This window comes from Sinocyclocheilus anshuiensis, unplaced genomic scaffold (assembly GCF_001515605.1).
Source record: "Sinocyclocheilus anshuiensis isolate Anshui unplaced genomic scaffold, SAMN03320099.WGS_v1.1 scaffold718, whole genome shotgun sequence".
In the NCBI taxonomy this organism is placed as follows: domain Eukaryota; kingdom Metazoa; phylum Chordata; class Actinopteri; order Cypriniformes; family Cyprinidae; genus Sinocyclocheilus; species Sinocyclocheilus anshuiensis.
Window position 1 is genome coordinate 2123910 of NW_015546102.1, and position 14635 is coordinate 2138544.

Sequence of the window (14635 nt, forward strand, 5' to 3'; positions counted from 1 at the left end):
AAAAATCCAATTTAAACTCAGGAAATAAATTGGACACATTCTCAATCCTCCACCACGATGATTAGCATTTTGTTGCGGCAAAAAATTAACAGTATTAAAGGCTTTCAAATGCATGTATACTCATACACAACCGCCTACACACTCACACAAAAGCACTTTAGGTGCACTGAATCTAATATTGCCATAAAAGATCACGCATGCATCACTGCAGTGTTGAGAGTGCAGAAAAGAACATTCATAAACTGAAATGTCGCTGCCGCATTCCTCCTTGCGATGCAGCATCTGGTAAAATGTCCTTTGCTTGGGACTGCATAAGTATATGGCTTGTGCTTGATGGCAGTGACTAAGTTTTGAGTGGACCTGCAGTGAGGGGGCCAGAGAGTTCTCCTCTCACCATCTGGACAGTGCCGAGCCTCTCGCTGTCTCTGAGCTACAGTTACTGACTTCATTAGATTTATTAGGGCAATGAGCCCCCTGCCTTGGGTTGAGAACTTGACACCATCACTTATAAAAATACAGAGAAATTTCTCTGAATATACTGTATATATATATATATATATATATTAGTCCCCTTCATAAATTTTAAATGCAATGTAAAAAATCCAATTTAAACTCAGGAAATAAATTGGACACATTCTCAATCCTCCACCACGATGATTAGCATTTTGTTGCGGCAAAAAATTAACAGTAACCCATTAGTTAACTCAAACCCAGTGTAACCAAAAACTTGTCCCTTTCCAGCCTTGTTTTATACATAGAGAAATCTCCTCTACTGTGTCTGGCAGTACGGTGCTGGTGTAAAGGCACAGCAGGACACTTTCGCTCTCTCTCAAAATGTTCTCTCCTGACTTTCTAAGCCCATCCCAACAGACAAAGACATGGATTTCATTTCCTGCTGAATTATTAGATGGGAGGTCACATGCAGCCATATATCTGCATGAGCAGTGTCCTGCATACCATGAATCTTAACATAGAGATAAATTGCCCTTGTGATCACAGCAGAAGACTTGATGACAGATGAAAGCTATTACAGCTCGATTAAATTCTGCACTTTCAGCAAATTTATCTTTATGTGAGAGCCATATGTTTCATAACCTCACATGTAATACGAGCAGCGTAGGAGAAGTGGCATGTCACTGCGATCGTGCTCATCTGCGAGAAGGGAAACGATGCAACAATCGAGTACTATTGATTTCACCAAACCTGCAGGGGCAATAATGTTATTTTGATTTCATATGCAAGCCTGTTGCATTGTGGATTTCTTGCCAAAACAGGTGCTAATATTGCTTTTGATATAGGTGGTCCTTGGTTTCCTCTGTTGGGCACAGATGTGTCCTGGTATTGGGTTTTTAATAAAGCTATCTATTATTAACAATGTAAAAAACAGTTGTGCTGCTTAATATTTTTGTGGAAACAGTGATTTGTTTAGGATTCTCTGATTAACTGAAATTAAAAAAAAACACCATTTAATTGAACTGTAAGTTTCAGAGAATGATGCATTAATGTTTGAACATGTCTTTAATGTGCATGTTTACTTAATTAAATGTTTGTTTATATTTGTAGGCTACCTCCTAATTTCAAGCAGGATTATTATACACTGAAAAAAATGTTTTCAGGGCAAGTTATTTATTTTTCATTGGCTCAAGTTAAAAAATATATGTGAATCATTACCAAATTTTTTTTAATTGGATGAATGAAACATTTTTTTCAGTGTAGTTAACTAAAAGTAAAACTGAGAACTAAGTAAAAGTAAAACCCACCTTTTAAAGAAAATTATTAAACCTATTTTAGCTTATCAAGGCAACATTTCTTGAAGTACTAAAACAACTAAAACTAAATATATAACTACTAAAAAGAACAAAATTACTAAAAACTTAAACACAAAATATCAAAGTAAAACTCTAATTCAAAATATTCACAAAACATATAATAGTATATCAGTAATACTAAAATAACACTGATTTCAGAAGCCTGCCATTTGCCACTAGTTATACATTTTTTGGAGCTGTAGGAAAACCTGAGTTTCTGTAATATGTGCTGCCTACAGGCTTATTGTCAGTCCTTTTTTTTGTTGCTCTCAAAGTAAAATGTCATTTGGAACACGACTGAAAAGGTCACGTTTCGGTGCTTGATGGAGCACTATGCTTTCCCATGAGTCATGTCGGGAAGGAGATGGCAGGATGTACTCACAGATATTGGCAGTACCCTTGGGGATGGGCAGATAGGAGCCCATGCTCCAGGCTCGGCCCTGGTAGTGTCTCTTGCAGCGTGCGCAATCCGGCCCCGTAGTGTTGTGCTCGCACTCGCACCCCAGCTTCCCTTTGTCAAAAACACAGCTGTTGGCATGCAGATTGCACTTGCACCTAGCAGGATGAAGAAAAAAACATCATAACAAACGGGAAATGTCAGCCCAGGCTACCGTTGCTATGTTGGTGGCACGAACAAAGAACCAGCCGCAATGTTTGACGTCTTATCCGAAACGTAATATTAATTTCTTTTGCGATGCATTCGGAGCCTCTTTGTGGCATATCCAATACAAACTCCAACCTTTAACGTTGGCCTCCCATGATGCTGCGGAAGAGAGCTTCATTATGCCATTAAAAACAGAGCTCATTTGAGTGTGCCCCTGCGGAGATACTGAATAGAAGCGTGGGTCACATCTGTGAGACAAAAGCAGAATGAAAGCCTCTCAGTGGTTGGGCTTTAACATTGAAAAAGGGGAAAGAATAAAAGAAGTGGAAAGTCTATCGACACTAACAGCACCTCTTCAAAGTTCCTCTGATGTCTGCTGGGAAAGAGATTTTGACAGAGTCACTGTTGTTTCAGAGTGTTTAGAGAGCATTAAATTTAAGAGGAAATCACGAGTTGTGAAGTCTGTCAAAACAAGGATGCTTTCCATTAATTTTATTTTACTGGAAGATGCATGCAGTGACTTTTCAAAGCTGTAACTAAAACAAAGATTACTGGAGTACATTTTACACGGCGATACTGTTCCTGAATTTCATGTTTAACTCATTGTTTGTAAAATTTACTAGCAATTTCTGAGTGAAATTTGTTTCTTTTTTTAGTGCATGTGTAGTTATTCATCCTAATTTCCTAGTTAAAGCGGCAAGAGCTTCAGAGACACTTGGGCGATTGCGGATGATTATCTTAGCTGTCACTCGAGATGAGTGGTCTCACTTTCCATATCTACTCTAAATATAATTTGCAGTCATTGATTTTGCCAGGAGACAAAAGGTTACAACCGTGTTGTGTACTTCTGACCTTCGCCTCCCTGTGAGATGGGCAGCGGTTAATGAGATCATTGAGCATTCAGGATATGCTACACCTCTCTGGAGGGTTTGTGTTCGGTATGATATCAAGGCAGTATTTGTTTTTCTGCAACGCGTTCGAGGGAGGACTTTTGCTCTTTGGAGAACCGCGGCGGTGAGGATATGTGGCTGCCTCCTGCTGTGAACCCGAGACAGACGTGTTACAGAAATACATCCATTCCAATTGACTTTCTACTTTTCGTCACATTGCGCATAAATGATTAATAACTGCGGGAAAACAGTGGAACAAAACCTCTAATTTCAGCTTTCATGATGGTCTATTTAACGTCAAATTGAGCTACAGTAAGTGCTTTCGTCGGCATTTACTTTGATGGACCCATTCAATATCATCATTCAGTTCGACGATTTTTTCAATAGAGCATTCGGTATTATTATGCAGTGTATGCTTTGGCATTAATACAAATAGGCTACTTTCCAATTTCAGCATTACGGAAGTGCACGTATTCATCACCTCTCTGGAGTATCATAAAGGGTAGTCAATTAAATCTCCTCCATATCTCTAATCTGTGGATGTATCTAACCGTCCTTCATCCAGATAGTAAAATTCCCTAAAGCGGTGTGCTTTGAGATCTGACCCTCGGGTTAATTAAAAACCAGCCGAAACTGGATCATCAAGCCGATGTCACCAAGTTCAGTGTATCTGCAGAGGAGCAGCGAGGGACGTGATGCTTTTGCCGTTGGCATTGTCATATTGAAATTGGAGGGACCGTTGAATATCATTCGGTGGGTGCCGCTGGGAGAACGCCTTGCACGGCAAGCGTTTGTGCTGGCAGAAAGATGAAAATCCATTTAATAATTCTTTATTGGCCTTTTTTCTCCTCGCTCTCCCACAGTGGGCTTTGGCCATTATCTAAGAGTGGCACCACTCGGTGACTCATTTAACTCCACTCTCCTCCCTCCTGTTATGAATCGAGGACGTAAGTGTTTTGCTTTGCACGCTCGCTCTCTAAAGATATGGCTCAGGGCGTTATACTAAGCGCCATTGTCTGTGAGGTGTAGTTCATAACACATATTCATGAATTTTGGCCACAAAGGGGCTTCTTTTCACTATTCGAATAAATATGAGAAATGGTTTTGAATAAGAATAATATACCCTGCTTTTTTAACGTTTTAACAGAAGACGTGTGTGGCTTACGTTATGAAATCTTATGATGCAACGCAGTCTAAACGTTAGCCCTCACACAGAGGCGTCTATACTCCCATGCCCCATTACTATTAAACATAGCAACGTCTGAAATATATTGTCTGTCTTCAGAGGAAGTAGAAAGCAGACTTTCATGTCAGTTCCTCTTGTTATGTTTCATCCTGACCTTGGTTTCTCCTGGAATGTGTTTTCCTTCAGAAGCCTCTCCCATTTTCTGTTTTCTCTATGGTTGAGTTCCCTTTACCTCAATGCACAGTATTTGTGAGACCACCCACAATTAAAAATACATCCTTTGCAATTGCTATATTTAATGAAATTACATATTTAAATTATTGTAAAACTCTGTTAATAGTCCCAATCAGGATGTGATATAGGAAATTTGACTATGTAAGCTCCACTTGATCTAATAGTTTATAGTTTTATGTTTGTGCTTTCCTTTTTATTATGTTCTATGTCTCATAAAAATAATTCCAGTGTGGGAAAACAAATAACAAAAACTACTGTGTGGCAATTTCTCCATTATTGTTATTGTGCTTGAACACCATAATTTTACTGCTGAATAGAATGCATGTTATCTTGTATTGTTATTACTCAATGGCCTCTGCAAATGAGACTAAATGAAAGAATTATTTTCAAGCTGATGTGTATCACAGGCTCATCACAGTCCTGCTGTTTACTATCAATTGTAAACCTTATTTTATATTGTTATATATTTTATATTGTTGGCATTGCAAATGGCCAAGGCTATGAAGGCTGTAATGTGAAGTCTTATCTGGCAAAGCTAATTGTTCAAATATGAGATCATAATATGTAAGTTAAAGGTGGAATTCTTTACCTCTTTAAAAAGTTTGGCCCAAAGAAGAAATTATTAGTACTTCTTTAAAAATGATAAATATATATTATAATAAAAGCTGTTTTATTTTACATGAAGCTGGTCACCTCATTGGAAGATAACATGACCCTTCCCTAATGTGTATTGTGAGCTGTGACGTAAAACTGTCATGGTAAAACATCTATTATAAAATACTAATTTATATTTTGTTCGCAAAAAATGACTTTGTCAAAATACATAGCTAACTTTAAATGGCAGCCAGTGCTCAGACGCTTTTTACCTGCAAAAGTGTGCAATTTAACTGCCTGCACCAAATAAATTAAAATAATTTCTGGGAAAAGTATAATTAACTACATAACTACATTAGTTGAAAAATGCTTGACTTTTTTTGTTTATTAATTAAATGAAGTTTATTAATGCCATTCATCAAACTTTATTGTTTAGAATTTTGAAACATTTTCGTTTTAAGTTTTAAGAGTTCATATTTTAATTTATTTGAATTAAATATATTACATATTCTGAATTCAGAATATCGATAATTTAATGAGACATTTGTCATGCAATTTAAACGAGGACTGAAAATTGACTAAAACTGAATGATATACATATATTACAGTAATCACAGTAATATTCCTTCACTGCATATGTGTACAAATGAGAAAGAATGTAATTGAGATCTATCAGTCTGGAAAAGGTTATAAAGCCATTTCTAAAGCTTTGGGACTCCAGCGAACCACAGTGAGAGCCATTATTCACAAATGGCAAAAACATGGAACAGTGGAGAACCTTCCCAGGAGTGGCCGGCCGACCAAAATTACCCCAAGAGCACAGCGATGACTCATCCAAGAGGTCACAAAAGACCCCACAACAACATCCAAAGAACTGCAGGCCTCACTTGCCTCAGTTAAGGTCAGTGTTCATGACTCCACCATAAGAAAGAGACTGGGCAAAAATGATCTGCATGGCAGAGTTCCAAGACGAAAACCGCTGCTGAGCAAAAAGAACATAAAGGCTCGTCTCAGTTTTGCCAGAAAACATCTTGATGATCCCCAAGACTTTTGGGAAAATACTCTGTGGACTGAAGAGACAAAAGTTGAACTTTTTGGAAGGTGTGTGTCCCATTACGTCTGGCGTAAAAGTAACACTGCATTTCAGAAAAAGAACATCATACCAACAGTAAAATATGGTGGTGGTAGTGTGATGGTCTGGGGCTGTTTTGCTGCTTCAGGACCTGGAAGACTTGCTGTGATAAATGGAACCATGAATTCTGCTGTTTACCAAAAAATCCTGAAGGAGAATGTCCGGCCATCTGTTCGTGACCTCAAGCTGAAGCGAACTTGGGTTCTGCAGCAGGACAATGATCCAAAACACACCAGCAAGTCCACCTCTGAATGGCTGAAGAAAAACAAAATGAAGACTTTGGAGTGGCCTAGTCAAAGTCCTGACCTGAATCCTATTGAGATGCTGTGACATGACCTTAAAAAGGCGGTTCATGCTCAAAAACCCTCCAATGTGGCTGAATTACAACAATTCTACATAGATGAGTGGACCAAAATTCCTCCACAGCGCTGTAACAGACTCATTGCAAGTTATCACAAACGCTTGATTGCAGTTGTTGCTGCTTTGTGTTCACTTGTGTGATCGTTTACTAATATTTAAATTTGTTTGATGATCTTAAACATTAAAGTGTGACAAACATGCAAAAAAATAAGAAATCAGGAAGGGGGCCAACACTTTTTCACACCACTGATATATATATATATATATAAAAAAAAATAGTCCCTTGGTGTAAGTGTCACGTTCGCTACTGTGAGGGAGCGCGGAGTGAGAAATGAGGAGACGCGGAGTACATCAACAAGAAGACTAATTTTGCAACACAAGGGAACCAGGAAAACACACGTAGCAGGAGAGGTTGACATATACAATACCGGACGAAGGAAAACAGGGCAGACTACACTTTAAATACTGGAGCAAATTAAGATAATTATCAAAAGACAGCTTGAAACAAATGATGAACTAATCGGGGAACATAATGGGAACAGGAAGGACCAAATAAGGGCATACGGAAACACAGAACAGGTCCATAACCCTGACATAACTCCCCCCTCCCGGAAGGCACGTCCCGTGCTGTAACAATTCCACCAGGGAGGAGGGGTGGGTGCCCTGGAGGCTGGTGCAGGACTGGGACAATACTGGGGAATACCTCCAGGGTGGATCAGGCAGTCCAGGGTGCCATTGCGGAGCAGGCAGACTAGGAGGCCATGGCGGAGCAGGCAGACTAGGAGGCCAATGGCGGAGCAGGCAGACTAGGAGGCCATGGCGGAGCAGGCAGCACTCGGCCCGGCCTTCACAGATGGACCCCTGCTACCCCCCCGCAAAAAATCCTTGGGGAGAATATAGACTTTAGAGGCCCTCCGTAGGCCTAACTCGGGAACTGTGGCCCTCCCTGGACTTGACGTGGGGACTGGAGCCCTCTTTGGGCTGGACAAGGGGACTGGAGCCCTCCTTGGGTTAAACTCAGGGATTGGAACCCTCTCTGGGCCAAACTCGAGGACTGGGGCCCTCTCTGGGCTAAACTCGGGGACAGGAGCCCTCACTGGGCTAAACTCTGGGACAGGGTCCCTCACTGGGCTAAACTAGGGGACTGGGGCCCTCTCTGGGCTAGACTCGGGGACTGGAGCCCTCTCTGGGCTAAACTCGGGGACTGGAGCCTTCTCTGGACAAACTTGGGGACTGGGACCCTCTCTGGGCTAAATCTCTCGACTCTGGTCAGGGGATAGAGCTGATACTGGAGCGAGCTCTGGGGCTGGAGCCGACACTGGAGCGAGCTCTGGGGCTGGAGCCGACACTGGAGCGAGCTCTGGGGGGCACTCTCGGGCAAGGAAGAGGGCCGTGAGCCATTCTTTTCTCCTTATCCACCTCTTTTGGTTACGGGTGAATAGGGCAGCCAGCGGGCTTGACGTCGTGGCGGCCGGCGGGCTTGACTGATGAACGGCCGGCAGACTTGACTGAGCGGCGTCTTCCATGGTCGCGGGGGAAAAAATGGGAATGGGAAAACAAAAGATTGTTCAAAACGAAACCAAAACACGGGAGAAGGGGCGCCGCTTACTGATTCTGTTTTGGTTTGGGAGCGCGGCGCGAGGAATGAGGAGACGTGGAGTACATAAACAGGAAGACTTGTTTTGAATTAATCATACTAATTATAATTTTAATTAATTATAATTATAACTCACTATACAATCAAAATGCAGTTGGGTTATTTTTATTAAGTAAAAATAACAACAACAACAAAAAAATACAGCTAATAACACAATAAAACACAATAAAAACATGATAACATCATGAAAAACATGATTTTTTGCAAACAAACTCTTCATATAGTCATTTATACATTCTGTAAAAATTCTTCTTGGCCCAGGTAGGTAGGTTATCTTACCCCACCAGTGGGGGTAAAATTATCTTTCAATCTTTTGTGCTATAGCAACTAAATTAGCAAATTTATAAATATGCACAATGTCATTTTACTCAGAGTAAAACTGACTTAAAGCATAAGTTCAATACTAAATTATGTCTTGATAATTTACTCACCCCCATGTCATCCAAGATGTTCATGTCTTTCTTTCTTCAGTTGAAAAGAAATGAAAACGAAACCAAAACACGGGAGAAGGGGCGCCGCTTACTGATTCTGTTTTGGTTTGGGAGCGCGGCGCGAGGAATGAGGAGACGTGGAGTACATAAACAGGAAGACTTGTTTTGAATTAATCATACTAATTATAATTTTAATTAATTATAATTATAACTCACTATACAATCAAAATGCAGTTGGGTTATTTTTATTAAGTAAAAATAACAACAACAACAAAAAAATACAGCTAATAACACAATAAAACACAATAAAAACATGATAACATCATGAAAAACATGATTTTTTGCAAACAAACTCTTCATATAGTCATTTATACATTCTGTAAAAATTCTTCTTGGCCCAGGTAGGTAGGTTATCTTACCCCACCAGTGGGGGTAAAATTATCTTTCAATCTTTTGTGCTATAGCAACTAAATTAGCAAATTTATAAATATGCACAATGTCATTTTACTCAGAGTAAAACTGACTTAAAGCATAAGTTCAATACTAAATTATGTCTTGATAATTTACTCACCCCCATGTCATCCAAGATGTTCATGTCTTTCTTTCTTCAGTTGAAAAGAAATGAGGGTTTTCGAGGAAAACATTCCAGAATTTTTCTCCATATGGTGGACTTGAACAGGGACTTTTAACCACAAATGCTCGTCTTGCACTAGCTCTGCATCCATGGACTTGGAAAGGTCATGCGTGACTTAGGCGGAAGTGCCGACCCAGTGTTTACAAGTATGGAGAAGGAGGACCATTCAAAAGTTGTATGTCGAATGACACATTTATATTTCTGTCATGACAACTCTCGGAGGGATTGGCATGGTAAAGTACACGACAATGTTAATGTATTTGGTCTTCGTGGAATAGATACGCTACGCTGCTGCTGCGGCAGAGCATGTACCTAGACTTGCTATTGCCAATACATCCACAACATGCTGCTGTGAGCATGTAAGAAATACTGCTGCTACAAATATAACATACATGAAATAACCCTATATAGCATACATGAATCACCTCGTAGCAGATCTATACAGGTGGAGATGGGGAAGGTGGAGGGTTTCTGAAGCACGCAGCAAACTGCTACAGCAAGCACTACTCATATATTTGAATGTTGAGCAGTGAGCTCATTGTCTACCAATACAGGAGAGAACCAATCAGCTGTGCCATGTGATAATGATGTCGTTAGGTCAGATTGAGTTAGACCTATCGGACTGCACCATCTAGACTTTCATGCCAGAACTCTGTATATCTTTGTGTAAGTTTATTGTTTAAAATGGTCCGTTCGTGTGCGTATCCTGGGTGTTTAAATCTTTTGAAACCTAAAAGACTTCTTCCACTAGGAAAAAACCTGACCTTTCCAATGTGATTACGTAATGCGTGAAGTCCTGGACACACATTGCAGGGCTAGTGCAAGACTAGCATTTGTAGTTAAAAAGTATGCAAACTTGTATTTTATTTTTTTTTGTAGAAAATGACAGATGGTTTCGCTAGATAAGACCCATTTTCCTCAGCTGGGATCATGTAGAGCCTTTTGAAGCTGCATTGAAACTGCAATTTAGACCTTCAACCCTGCTGGTCCCTGTTGAAGTCCACTATATGGAGAAAAATACTGGAATGTTTTCCTCAAAAATCTGAATTTCTTTTCAACTGAAGAAAGAAAGACATGAACATCTTGGATAACATGGGGGTGAGTAAATTATCAGGAAATATGACAGGATGATAAAATTTCAATTAAATTTACAGGGTTTTGTCCTCAAAAAAAGTGTAAGCATAATACTATATTATGACCATGAACACAAGACTGAGGTCAGCTACTATGTCTAGTTACAACCCGGAATATAACAGCAGCTCTAGTGAAATACTTTGAGCCTAGCCTATGTTATTCTTTTATTCAGTTTTACATGATACTATAAGCAGCAATGCACAAGTCTCACAATTGTATTTTGACATGCCCTGTGCCTTGGGTGTATTGAAACTTCAATAATGACGCTAAAAGTCATAGCCAAATAATTTGCCATTGTGATGGTGTTGAAATGAGAATTCTTATTAGGACTGACTGACTCTGTGCAGTGGCCAATTTCCTCACTTGTCTGGGTGGAATGTAATACATCTCAGGCAAATTGTTTGTGTCTCACCTCAAAATGTAGTCGACCCTGGAGGGGCTCTCCAGATTTCCGGGGAAATATTAGGAATTCATCACAGCGTAATTCCCCTACTCCGATTATTCCACTGCGGCCAAATCCGATTTGAATTTGTGGCACTCTGGTTGGCATTGCTGAGAGCTACGCCTGCAATTTGTTTCAACGACAGGCCCTATTATGGAGCATTTACTCTGATCTGCATGAATATTATGCTAATAAGGGACTCTGTCCCATCCCCGCTTTGATCAAACACAACCTCTCCCTCATCTTCAAAGCTGCTTAGATAAACAGTGAAGTGGGGACACAGCATATGTGGAAGTATGTGATAAACTGCTATGATTATTGATAAGTATAGCGACGGAACGGTTTCTGGAAAATGGGGAATTAAATGGTGCATAAATATAATAGAAATGATTGACATTACTGTGCTTTTCAATCTAATTTGATCAGCATATGCGTCTGTGTTTATATTCACGTTAGTTCTGTTATAAAAGAAAACGTGCATAATGTTGGCTCCAAAGCAGCTGGGATAAATGAATAATGTAGTGTTATTTTTGAGAGTGCAAAATGTTGATATTCAAGTTTACTGCAGTGCCTCAAGGGAGTTTATATTGATGTTATTTTTTTTTCCCAGTTGCTCGTTTATTATTGATGACTGCAGCAAAGCTTCTCATTAGGCATAATTAAATATCTTAGATGTGAATCAGAAATGATTGGCAGGGAACATGGTCAGTTGTGACAAACATCTGTACTCAAAAGCTCAGTCTATGACTTTCCAAGCCTCAAGCGAATAGAGCAATTTGCCGTTTAACAATCTGAATTGCCATTCTGAATTGCACTCCGAAGAGTTCACGAGGGCATGTTATCATCGACTGACACCTTCTGAATGAAATATTACATTCAATATAAAACTAATTCAGTGTTTATGAATTAAATTGTGAAACTCTGTGATTGTTGATAGTTTCTGAAAAAAACATTTCTGAAATGTTTTCATATCCACTATGGTTTTGCATCAGTATGAGTTCAAGAACATAAATCACATGAGTAAAAAATGAGGATAACAGAAGGGTTGAATGACTAGGTAGATCTTTGTGCGAGATGCTGTAAGTTGGCACTCTTTGACTTGTGAAGCATTTATTTTAGAATTACAACGTGAGAGTCTGCTGGGACTGAAACAGCCAAAGTGATGCAGCTTTCTTTTTTTTTTTTAGGGATTTTTCCTTTGGACCGTTTCATCTGAATAATCTCTCCTCAGATCATGCATATTTAAATTGGGATGAAAAAATTGCAATGGCCTAAAAATATATTTTATTGAATATGAGATAATCCTAAAAATCCTAAGAGTGCTATGGAAAGGGATCTTGAAGGCAGTTTTTAGATCATGAGTCCTTGCATGGCCTGCTTTCATTTAGCTGTTAAAGATCTACTCAACAGCAGTCAATATAGGTATAATTCACCTACAGATGAAAGTTCTGTCATCATTTATTGACCCCCATGTCATTCCAAACCTTATTTTATGGAAAACAGAAGGTAAATTCTGAAGATTGTGCTGGTTGCTCTTTTCTATATGCACTTACAATAAAGGAGACAGTTTTTTAAACTTTAAAAAGGAATCAAAATATCACAGAAAGTGTTCATACGACTCATGCACTATATTCAAAGTCTAGAAGTATGACAGTTTTGTCAAGTCAAGTCAAATTTATTTCTGTAGCACTTTTCACAATACACATTGGGCAAGGTGCTAGTCTGTTTTTGTGCCATTACATAATGCCCCAAAAAGCATGTATTAACCCATTTTGCGGCTGTGTTGTTAGTAGGTTGCCCCTGATTATTGTGCATTGTCAGTAGATCACCCGCAGAACTTTCCACTCCCATTGGCGCTTTTATGGGATTGCGGTATCACGCTAATTTTAGTATAATATATTTGGGCAATGATAAAGTTTACATTTTGCAACTGTATAAGCAATCAAGCATTTGCTATATTGTATATATTGTCATAAATGAGTATACTTATTAGGGCTGTCAAAAAAAATTTCGAATTTCGAAAATTCGTCTAATTTAAAATAAAAATCCCCATTCAAATGCAAAAACGTTGCATTCGGATTTTAGGTGTGCATCAGGCAGCCTTATTAGTGGCGCACGAGATGCGATGACGATGTAAGTGTTATTGCATTTAATGCTTTTGTTAGCCTATCCAGTTGAACCCACTAAATGCGGCGCTGCTACGTTGTTCATTCAAAATATTCAAAATATAAAAGAACATCAATGTGGAGATGTTGTTTACGTCAAAACCAAAACCAAACCGTTCACACAGAACGCATATTTATCACATTTTCTAGAGGGACGTCTATCACCATTGCACTCGCGTCTCGCACAAGAGAGCGGCATGTTTAGAAAGCCATGTAAAATTAATGTAAGTTCAAGTTTTAAAAAAAATTCGAATTTAGTTTTTCAGCTATTTTGACAGCCCTAATAATACTTATATATCCAACTTTATAAAGGAGTTGGACGATACTATTACTGATATTTGGCAACAACATAAAAAATCAAGGAGTGGAGATTTGCTATACTGTATATTTTGCAGCTATATTGCTATATTACATGAGTGTACCATATATATGTGACCCTGGACCACAAAACCAGTCTTAAGTGTCAATCTTTCGAAATTGAGATTTATACATATGTAAGCTGAATAAATATATAATAATAAATAAGCTTTCCATTGATTTATGCTTTGTTAGGATAGGACAATATTTGGCTGAGATACAGCTATTTTAATATCTGGAATCTGAGGGTGCAAAAAAATCTAAATATTGAGAAAATCATCTTTAAAGTTGAAATATTGCAGGGAAAAAAGAACATCAATGTGGAGATGTTGTTTACGTCAAAACCAAAACCAAACCGTTCACACAGAACGCATATTTATCACATTTTCTAGAGGGACGTCTATCACGTTTTAAAAAAAAAATGTCTCAAGACTTTATGGCGGTTTTCCCCCATCCCAATGCATCTCAAGTTTTTAAATGAAGAAAGTACTCTTTGTGATTGGTTTTGGATAAAGTTGGGTATACTATATATATATATATATATTAGTATATTACATTTACATTTAGTCATTTAGCAGACACTTTTATCCAAAGCGACTTACAAATGAGGAAAATGGAAGCAATCAAAATCAACAAAAGAGCTATGACATGCAAGTGCTATAACAAGTCTCAGTTAGCTTAACGTAGTACACGTAGCAAGTTTTTTTATTTTTTATTATATAATAAATAAAAAGAAAACCGATAGAATACAAAAAGAATAGAGCAAGCTAGTGTTAGAGGCCTTTTTTGTTATTGTTAATTGTATAATAAATAAAAGAAAAGGAATAGATAGAATAGAAAAATAATAGAGAAGCTAATGTTGTTTTTTAAGAAAACAAGCAGTTAGTAAATGAATAGAGTGCAAGTCTTAAAGGGGCAAGTTTTTTTTTTTTTTTTTAGAATAGAATTAGAATAGAGATTGCTAGAGTTAGAGGGTCAAATAAAGATGGAAGAGATGTGTTTTTAGC

General features: G+C 38.5%; 1 protein-coding gene across 1 annotated transcript in view; it reads right to left on the reverse strand.

The window, feature by feature from the left end:
• ntng1b (netrin g1b) overlaps window positions 1–14635 on the reverse strand; it is an 84136-nt gene that overhangs the window by 10681 nt on the left and 58820 nt on the right. Inside the window, exon 3 of the mRNA XM_016502287.1 lies at window positions 2191–2363. Coding sequence (XP_016357773.1) covers window positions 2191–2363 — 173 coding nt within the window. The remainder of the gene's footprint in view (window positions 1–2190; window positions 2364–14635) is intronic.